The following is a 10182-nucleotide window of genomic DNA, read 5'->3' as shown; positions in this document are numbered from 1 at the left end:
TATAGAGGTCAGAGATTTTTAATAGTTTTAATGTAGAATTCTTAATAAATTTCTTCAACTCCGAGTTTTTTTGATAAAATAATGTATAAATTTGAACTATTTTAGGATAATTATAAATAGAAAAAACATAATTATTTTTTGGTAGAATTTGAAAAAAAATATTCTACATTCAAGTTATATTCAAGTTATTTTCATATGTTTTTTTAAAAAATGTTGTAATATAATATATATTTTAATTTTTTTTCAAAGATAAACTTATTGATTTTCAGAACTAAATATATTTGTTTATAGTTTTTACTGAAGAGCCCTATTGCAACCTTCTAAGAACTTTTGTTTGCATGTATCAGTTACTAAAAATTGTAATTTATATTGTCAGGCTGAAGTCTATTTTCACTCTTATTAGTTTATTATGCATAGATTTTTTTATTGTTATTAGCAAAAATTACAATAGTTAAAAAGAATGCATTAGTATAAAAAAAAAAAAAAAAAAAAAAAAAAGAACAATCGAACCAAATAGATCTTAAAAGTTGTCATTAGAAGAAAATCTTGCGGTTACAAAATTATTGGCAAGAATCGAATCACAAAATAATTAGCAAAAAAAAATTCTCTACATCATGTGAATATAAAATAGAAATAAAAATACATACGTGAATTTTGATATGGATGCAACAAAACTATCAACTGCAACTTTTTATTTCACTCGAAAATGACAGTGTTTGAGTAAAAGTGATTAATGTTATTATTATAATTAACATTGTTTTCACGTATCCAACCTATTTTGCATTGATTTTAACATCAGATGTTGAAGAAACAGTATTGTTGTGTGTTTTCATTGTTGAACTTTGAATTTTTATAAACCACAACTGTCATGTTTAATGTTTTTGTCTCGAGAATAATACAACATACTGAATTGAGTTTTATCAACATAAAACATGAAAACTGAGCATAGTAATTGAAGCTTTAAAAAATGATATGATCAGTTCAAAATTTGAATTTATCGAAAACATTCATTTGTCCGATTCTAAATAAATTGCATCTCGGGCATGAAAATGCCGTTTTGTAATCGAATTCATTACTTTTAACGTAAATGTCAAGGTCTTAACAAATTTCGTCTCAAATTCATATCAAATATTAATTCTTATGAAACAAACTGCTACAATTTTGTTTTACTCCATTTTTTTAAACAGAGAATATTACATTGCCAGCCATCAGTATAGCACCATTCATACTTCTGTTATCTCTCTGCACAATCCTTCAACCGAAAGTGCCAAAATCCGACTCTCCACTGTGGCTTTCTGCGTCTTTAACCGCAAGAATCAAAAGCAACACATGCACAACATATCCTTGAAGTTTGTAGTTTTGGCAGCTCGTTGCTCCCTTTCAGCCAGCACTGTCCGAAGCTTTCAATCTGTAGTTGAATCCTCGACGTGAGAAGTCATGACCCACATGGCCATTTCCTTCGCATTTTGAAGGCTGCTTGTAGTTGCAGTTCTTGTATTTGCAGTTGCAGTTTTTGTTGTTACAGTTGCTGCTGCTGCTGCTACTGTTGTTGTTTTGGGTGCTGTAACAGTTATTTGCAGGTATTGTGGTGCTTTTCTCTGCATGTTGCTCAGTGTTGCGCAGCTTCTGCATAGTATCGGCCAGCCTGCGAAGGAGCCACCTACGGACAGAGAGTGGGCAGCTTCCCTTTGCTTTACAGTGAGTGAGGGAGGGCGATAGGCTTAGAAGGATAGAGGGAGGGAGGGCGAGAGAGAGAGAGATGATGGTCACCATGGCTCCATCGTCCGAGGTGCCTGGATCGCCATCAGGGTCTCCTCCTGCATCGCCACCTCCAGCAGCAGCGTTTCTGGGTCAGTCGGTCATCCCTCTCGTCAACAAGCTGCAAGACATTCTGTGCCAGCTTGGAAGCGCTTCGACCATTGATCTGCCTCAAGTTAGTCGCTCTTCAATAGCCCTTCTCTCACCCCCTGTTTGCATGCATGCTCCCATCACATTTTTAAGGTGGGAGGTGGTTCCTCGCTTCCGACTTTTCTTTCGCCAATAAGGTCACAGTTTTGACTCTGCCTAATCAGAACTTTTTTCGAAGCTGGTTTCTATGTATAGAAAATGCATTGTGGCCAGGACACACAACACTCCCCGAGCGGAGGCTTGATCGTATTCATGTATTTGGTTTTAATGGCTCGTCTTAATTCTTCTGTCAATCCCTTTACTTTATGATAATGACGAAGATGGTGTTGAGCGCTGAATGTGGGTAGTGGGCAGAGTATAGCACTGCTATGGTGTTTTTTATAATATTAATGTAACTCTGCTTCATGCTTCACTTTTTTCTGTCCGTCGGGTATGTCTTAAGTGTCCCAGTGGATTCATTTTTACAGAAGACGTTGGGTTGTGAGCAATATTCTTCATATATACACTTACATACATTCTTACATTTATTTATATAGATCATCTGGTTCTGAATAGAAACTATTGTTTGTGTCCTCTTGTTTTACTTCCATCTGATACGTTTAGGGTCTAGGGTTCCATACATAGCGATGTGTGTATCATGCATAATCAAGTTATTGAAGATAAGCTTGTATTCTAAAATAGTGCAACTATTTTTGTATATGCAAATTTGTTTGGGGATGGACCATTCAACTTAAGCAAGAGTGCAATGTGCAGGTGGCTGTGGTGGGGAGCCAAAGTAGTGGAAAATCAAGTGTTCTAGAAGCACTGGTCGGTAAAGATTTTTTACCAAGAAGTTCAGATATTTGTACGCGGCGCCCCTTAGTCCTGCAGTTGGTTCAAACACTTCGAAGATCCGATGAGAAGTCAGAGCTTGTGGAATGGGGGGAGTTTCTTCACATTCCTGGTCGGCAGTTCACGAATTTCTCTGCAATTCGCAAAGAGATTCAGGTACAGCTCTGTGACAAAACTTTATTCCTAATCTCCGAAATTTGCTTCATTCTAACTCCAGAGAAAATCAATTATGCCTCCTTAGCAGAAGATACGGTTAGCATCCAATTCCAACCTTCCCACGTTCAACTGTCCTACTTATGATCTAAATTTTTCTGTCTTGTATAACCATCGTTTGGGCAATCTTGGAGGGTAGTTGGAGACGGAACGGGACATGGGAACAAATAAAGGAATATCTGAAAAGCAGATTCGTTTGAAGATTTTTTCTCCAGATGTGTTGAACATTACGTTGGTTGACTTGCCTGGCATTACGAAAGTTCCAGTTGGAGACCAACCCACAGACATCGAAGCACGCGTGAGGACCATGATATTATCGTACATAAAGCACAAAACCTGTATCATCTTGGCAGTCTCGCCTGCCAATGCTGATCTTGCTAATTCTGATGCCCTTCAAATGGCTCGAATAGCTGATCCAGATGGTGTGCTAAGCTCCACCTCCCTTAGTTTTTAGGCTTTTCATGCCGGCATTGATTTCATCAAGTTAAACTTCCCATTTTCTAATCCCCTTCGGCACAAGTTAATGCGATGTTGTAAACTTCACAGGATCTCGGACCATTGGCGTAATCTCAAAGGTACTTAACAAGTTTTTCCTGGGTGACAACTTTTACCAGCTTCATGAATGTATTAAGCCTATAAATATCGCGAGGAGTTACTTAGATGCTTTTTGGTCAAATTGTACACGGTTCTAAAAATCCAGTGCTTATTTTAAGTTCTAAGGATAAATTCTGCAATAGTAACGACAACCTGTAGGTCATCCTTTTGAGTTGTCGTGTTTTGTTTCGAATTTCAATCTTGCATTCATGAAGCTTTCTTTATTTGTTTATTTTTTGCAGCGAGATTCTTCAGTGTTCTTATGGAATGCAAATGCAGTTGTGCTCAGAAACATAATAGTACAACAGTGTAGCATTGCACAGTTACTTCTTTCGATTCTGTTAAATTGTGGAAATGCAGCTAGATATCATGGATCGAGGCACGGATGCTCGGAGTTTGTTATTAGGAAATGTTATACCTCTTCGCCTTGGATACGTTGGCGTGGTCAACAGGAGTCAAGAGGTTGGTTCTCTGTTTCCATACTCGTGTTAGAACAACTTGCTTAAATAGTTTGTGTATCAAAAGCTGTACATGATCTTCGCAACCTCACTCTATCTGGGTTAAGATAATAAATTGTTGGGTTTCGTTATGTTTAATTCAACCCGGTTATGCCACGTTGATATATTCTCAGGATATTAGTCGCAACAGAAGCATCAGGGATGCACTCACAAATGAAGAGAACTTTTTCCGCAGCAGGCCTGTAAGTGTAAACCGTTCTTCCACAAGCCAAGTCAACATGAAACGTTAAATTTGTGTGCACCGTGAACTCATATGAGGTTCTGCAACGTTCCCATGCAATTCTAATGATTTAATGTTTCTCAGCCACATTTTCTTAGCCATATATTAGTTTCAAAATCATAAAAATCTTGCACTGAAATTCGGAGATTAATGTCGTTGATTGTAAACATGTGTGGAAAGAAGCTTCTTTTCTGATGTGAGATTCCATGCTTGCAAATGGGTCCTTTGCAGGTTTATCACAACTTGTCAGATCGATGTGGTGTTCCTCAGTTGGCAAAGAAATTGAACACGGTAATACACTTGTTGTGAGCCTTGATTTGTATATCCAAACATCATCTACCCTATATATATAAGCATGTTAACTTCATTTGGGGTTAAGGGTGCTTTAGGTAGGCGTCTGATCCAATGATCAAGTTGAGCTGAGATTTGAATTTTGTGTCCACCCTTTTGAAACCTAAAACTGATAAGTTCCAAGCCACTTCCGGAGCAGAGTCAAGAATAGCAGCCATAAATACATCCTCTGTCGCCATCTTCTTAACTTTGTGAATCATGTCCATTTTATTTACCACTAATTGACGTGGTCTGTGTTAGTCTTGCAGATTTTGGTCCAACATATAAAGGCCGTGCTTCCTGATCTTAAATCCCGTATTAGCAATCAGATGATTTTCTTGCAGAAGGAATTGACCAGTTATGGAGAATTGACAGATTCCAAGGTGCCAGCATAGTTACGATGGTTCCTGGTGTCTACATTTCAACAACTCCATCCATATTTCATTTGTTGTAGGTTTCATTTTCAAGAAACTGAATTATGCTATGTGGCTATTGTGGATTTTGTAGTCAGGACAAGCAGCATTATTGCTTGGAATCATCACCAAGTATTCGTCAGGTGAATGCTATTGCTGGCCCCTCTCTCACAACCATCATCTTGCTATTCTTTTTAAACAGTCAATGTGATGATATCGTTCATTAGCTCTTAGTATGCTCCTACTGTTATGTACGGTTCTTATCCAAACAGATCCATGAGAAACACAGTTCTCACTTCCGACTGCAGATTATCAGTCAATTGTGGAAGGAAATTATGAAGAGATGTCCACAACTGAACTTTCTGGAGGAGCACGTATACACTACATTTTCCAAGAAATTTTTGTCAGAGGCCTAGAGGTGCTTGTCTGGCCTTTGAATGTTGGAGGCAAAGTAACAGTTGTCTTTTATTTTATCTTGAATCAAATGGAAATACTTATGGAACTGGAGTTGGTACAGGAGGTTGATCCATGTGATGTTTTAACCGATGAGGATATTCGAACTGCCATTCAAAATGCAACAGGACCCAAAAATGTGCTCTTTGTGCCTGAGGTACAATTCAAAACGGTATTACCCTTGCAGTGGCTGAAATCCTGGTGTAATGTCAATCTGAACAGCCGTAGAGCTAAGATCAATTATTTCCTTGGGCAGAGGTTTCATCTTGTTGCTTTCGCACTCTAGTTTTATGTGCATGGTAGAGTGGTCATATTTTCGTTGGTCGCTTGAGATCCTAATGACTGGGATTTCTAATTTAATCTTTGATGAAGTTTTTATCAAATTATGCAAAAGGGAGTTGGAAATGATCAGCTTTTAATGTGCCTTCTCTCAATATAGATGTAGCATATATCTTTAAATTATTGTGATTAAGCTTTTTCTATAGGTGCCTTTTGAGGTTTTAGTGCGTCGACAAATTGCTCGATTATTGGAGCCTAGTCTGCAATGCGCACGGTATATTTATGATGAGCTTGTCAAGGTAACAACATGGCCACATTGGGCTCTCTCTCTCTCTCTCTCTCTCTCTCTCTCTCGTTATATATATATATATATATATATACATGTATGTGTACAAATATACTACCATAAAAATCTCATATTTCAACGCAAAAAGTAGATATATACTGTTGATCCCAAGATTTGAATCAACCTCTCACCACACTTCCAGCATCCATCGATTCTAGGTGCTAGGTGGCTAGGTGGCTCATTGGTCTTAGTTGTCGTACCTTATTGAAACTTTCCTCCTTCGTGTATAAATAAAAAGTGAAAATTTTGACAGATTTCTCAAAGATGTGAATCATACGAGTTGCAACGGTTTCCCCTTTTAAGACGTCGCATTGATGAAGTGGTAGCCAATTTCTTACGTGATGGCTTGGCTCCTGCAGAAACTATGATTGGACACCTAATTGAAATGGAGGTGCTTTTTACTGCTCTAAACCACAAGCATTAGTTTTATATGTGTTAATAACTAAGTTGAACTTCATATTCCTACATAAGCGTGCGTTGATTTTGGATGCCTTGTAATATATCATCTAGTGTAAGTGAATACTGTACATTCTTTTTGGTTCTTCCTTTTACTCAGATTACAAATTGAGCTACCTTGCAGAAGATAATGCGAATTGCTTAGTTAATGCCGCTTGGAAGTGAATGTGGATTGTTTTTGCTAATAATCGTGGTTGTGTTTTGGGATAGTTATTAGTATGCCCCTCGGATATGCATAAAATCTAACGTTTTGTTTTCAAAGTAAAAGATAACAGTTTGGAATTCCATGGAATCTAATGATTAAAGTTACACTGGCAGATGGACTATATAAATACTTCCCATCCTGCTTTTCTTGGAGGTAGTAAGGCCGTTGAGGTTGCGCTTCAGCAGCAGCGGAGTTCCATGGTTTTAACTTCTAACACGATCAAAGCCAAGGTTACTGTTCAGAATCTTTTCCTTTATCTATTTTGATTTATTATGTTGAATTTAAATCAAAACAGATTTGGTCTCCACTTGAAAGATTAGAAATTGTACTGTTAATTCACAAATTGTTTAATTTTCTGTTGACCAAGTTTATGACATGGTCTTTTAACAGGTTTTAGAATGTGCTGATATTTCGTTTCCGCACGCTGTCGTGCTTTGATTTATGTAACTCATGCTTAGTGTTCACAATTTGCCTTCGTTTTTCTTCATTTATTTTCGAATTTTTCCCAGCTTGGCCTGAATTAGGTTATTGGTGACAGGATATGCATGATTGTAAAGAAACTCGGGCTGAAAGACTGCTGATTCTAGAGAAGCCCACAAAGGCATGGACCATTTCGGCTTGCACCAATGCATCCATAGTAATTTAACTTTATCGTGAATGTGGGTTTACTGAATGATAGGATTGGTCAGTACATGAATCGATGGAATCATGATATTTTTATGATGATTTTGGTTGCAATATATAGTCATGATCACTACGCAGTACCGCATGTGCGGAAATGTTGAATCTATGCAACTCTCGTGGTAAGTCAGGACCCTTTACAATAGGTGATACGATATTTTTTATTTTATTTTTCTAAGAGTTTTCCTGTTTTCTTTTTTTGGTTGCCCGCCCCCGCCCCCCACCCCCGCCTTTATGAATACAGAACAAGAAGCCTCATAATCTGCAGCGAGAGAAACCTGTTTTATCAGGTGCAGTAATAAAGCTATTAACTGTAGCACTTTGTAAGCATAGTTCTTATTTCTTCACGATGATTCTGGAAGTGTGATATCGGTCAAAAATTTACAAGTATGAAGAAATTCGTGGGAACTAAACTGTGGTCTCAGGTGAGATAGCTAGTTTTCTTGCCTAATTTTGAACAAAAGGAAGAAGAAGTAGTTTTTAACAGGTTAACGTGTCTCTCTTTGATATTCAGGAAGTTCTGGACCAGTGGGAAGTTGGGGTATACCGTCAATATTTGGAACCATTGAAAAAAGTTCCAGCGACGGGGACAAGGAACATATATTAAACCGTGGTCACAGTGAACCCATCCAAGGAAGCGTGGAGTCATCGTATGCATGTATTCAGCTCCGCGAGGTATGTCTGAGATTACAGGCGTTTTGACGTTTTCGAGCAAGGTGAAGACATCTGCAATGTCTTGTGTTCAGAATGTCCTGATCAGTTTGTTCAAGCATCTTTTGGTTTTTGACAATTATTCCTTTCAACAAGAGAGAATTTCTTTGTCTTTTGAAACAGCCACCCTTGGTGTTGAGGGTAAATGATGTTCAAACAGAGCACGAATCAGTAGAAATCTCTGTGACTCGCCTGCTTCTAAATTCCTACTATGACATTGCACGAAAGAATATTCAGGATTCCGTTCCCAAAGCCATCATGCACTTTCTGGTAAGACAACCACCGTCAGTAAAAACCTTACAGATCACTGCATACCTTTTCTCAGGCAGCATCACATGCGTTGTGATTAGTTTTCTTCGGTTTTAATATCAATTTACCTCAAATTTTAGAAATAAAGTCACATGAGTCTGAGGTAACACCACATTTTCTCAAGAGAGTAATTGTATACTGAAACCAGGTAAATCACTCAAGACGGGAACTTCAAAGTGTCTTCATCCGGAAGTTATACAGGTAATTGAGAATCTAGTGGATATTGGCTGTATGAATTTGGAGATGCATCGTTTTGATTTCGGATGTTAATTGGGAAATCCTTAACTGAGATAAATAAAAGTTAGTGGCTTCATTAAGCGATTTCCTTTCGTGTTGATCTGCATCACGTAAACAAACATACCCTGGAATTCTTCAAATAAGCAAACGTGCTTCAATATCATAGGGAAAATATGTTTGAGGAAATGCTTCAAGAAAAGGAGGAGATAGCAGCAAAGAGGAAACGATGCAAAGAGATTCTACGTGTGCTTCAACAAGCTGCATGGGTACCTACAAAACCTCTCCACTCTGACAAAACCCCTAACCAGGTGCAAATCACCAAACTAACACTCCACATAGAGATCGTGAGGAATGTAAAGAGCCCCATGTGCATACATAACGACAGGACATTCTACGAACAAAACCTCTAAGCTTCTAGCAGCACACGTTTTCATGCTTCGGTGGTCAACAGAGCTACTCAGACGCTGAGAGGGGATTCGCAGAGTGTATGAGCTGTGGATGTTTCTGGAACTCTGAAGAGATGTTGCAGGAACTGCCTCTTGACTTGGAGGCCTCCTCCCGGCAATCGTATAGCAGTAACGACCCAACAGGTTTGCTACCCCAGCCACAGTGTTTGAGATCGCCGTCCAACTCCACAGCTCACAGGGATTGCAACGCCATGGATTCGTCCCTGCCCACATCGTTCATGATCTCATCATCGAGGATGGCTTCATCCCGGAGAGAAGGCTCTGATCCTTGCCTGGACTCGACTGGGTTTGTGGCTATCGACAGTGCCCTCGGCATTGCAGTGTCCAGCGGTGGGCAGCGCCCAACCGTTGATCCAAGTTGACTGTCGTGGGTCGACGTGGAGAATCTTTGTCACCCAATTGCTGATTCCTTCCTCGTGATGCAGTCGGTAATCCAGGTGGTCGGTAGTCAGATTGATGTTGTGTGGGGGCAATCCATTTCTGAGGAAGACGCTTCTAGGAATATTGATTTATATATATAAACATACACATACATACATCAACTAGATTAGTTAGAGGAATATTTGTATCCAAAGGAGAAGATGAAATGAGAGGTAGCTATCTTTTACATACTTTAAACAACCAAGATTGAGAAGGTTTCTTGAGTTGATTTTATATTCAAAAAAAATTGGCCCAGTATTAAATAGAGAAAATGATGAAGTGGAATGCACTTTCATCCTACTTGTGAATAGAGTGTTATTTTTTGGAATTTTAATTTGACATACCTAAAGAAGTGATTTTTAGAAAAAATTACAAGATTGTGTCAGAAAATGATAAAATTAATTATTTAGATTGTTTTTTTGAGACTCATATCTTGATTCTAACAATTATAGACATAATTAAATAATAAAAAAAACATATTTAGACTTATAATAATGTAATAATTTAATTCATTTTATGATCTCTTTTTATTTTATATTATTTTTAAAGTTCAAACTAAAGTGAAATTTAGAAATAATGTAAAATAAGAAG

At 38.0% G+C, this 10182-nt stretch overlaps 1 protein-coding gene across 5 annotated transcripts; it reads left to right on the top strand.

The window, feature by feature from the left end:
• Window positions 1-499: 499 nt before the first annotated feature.
• On the top strand, window positions 500-9844 carry LOC112275692 (dynamin-related protein 3A). Of its 5 annotated transcripts, none has more exons than XM_073530456.2 (21): window positions 500-1427; window positions 1614-1933; window positions 2662-2895; window positions 3092-3374; window positions 3499-3527; window positions 3907-4008; window positions 4178-4246; window positions 4516-4575; window positions 4884-4997; window positions 5122-5170; window positions 5336-5637; window positions 5966-6058; window positions 6359-6496; window positions 6880-6996; window positions 7305-7403; window positions 7692-7737; window positions 7962-8122; window positions 8282-8428; window positions 8616-8668; window positions 8871-8970; window positions 9156-9844. In XM_073530456.2, exons 2-21 carry the CDS (start codon window positions 1760-1762, stop codon window positions 9531-9533), a joined length of 2748 nt encoding a protein of 915 aa, XP_073386557.1. In that variant the 5' UTR covers window positions 500-1427; window positions 1614-1759; the 3' UTR covers window positions 9534-9844. The 5 variants fall into 5 exon arrangements, with proteins under 5 accessions (XP_073386557.1, XP_073386559.1, XP_073386558.1 ...); XM_073530458.2 differs by having other exon boundaries at window positions 501-1933; window positions 5336-5445; window positions 5545-5637; XM_073530457.2 differs by having other exon boundaries at window positions 501-1933; window positions 5336-5445; window positions 5545-5652.
• The last annotated feature ends 338 nt before the right edge of the window (window positions 9845-10182 follow it).

The sequence above is a fragment of the Physcomitrium patens genome, chromosome 23 (assembly GCF_059467195.1).
Source record: "Physcomitrium patens ecotype Gransden chromosome 23, ASM5946719v1, whole genome shotgun sequence".
Classification (NCBI taxonomy): domain Eukaryota; kingdom Viridiplantae; phylum Streptophyta; class Bryopsida; order Funariales; family Funariaceae; genus Physcomitrium; species Physcomitrium patens.
This window is presented reverse-complemented; position numbering and strand designations above follow the sequence as displayed.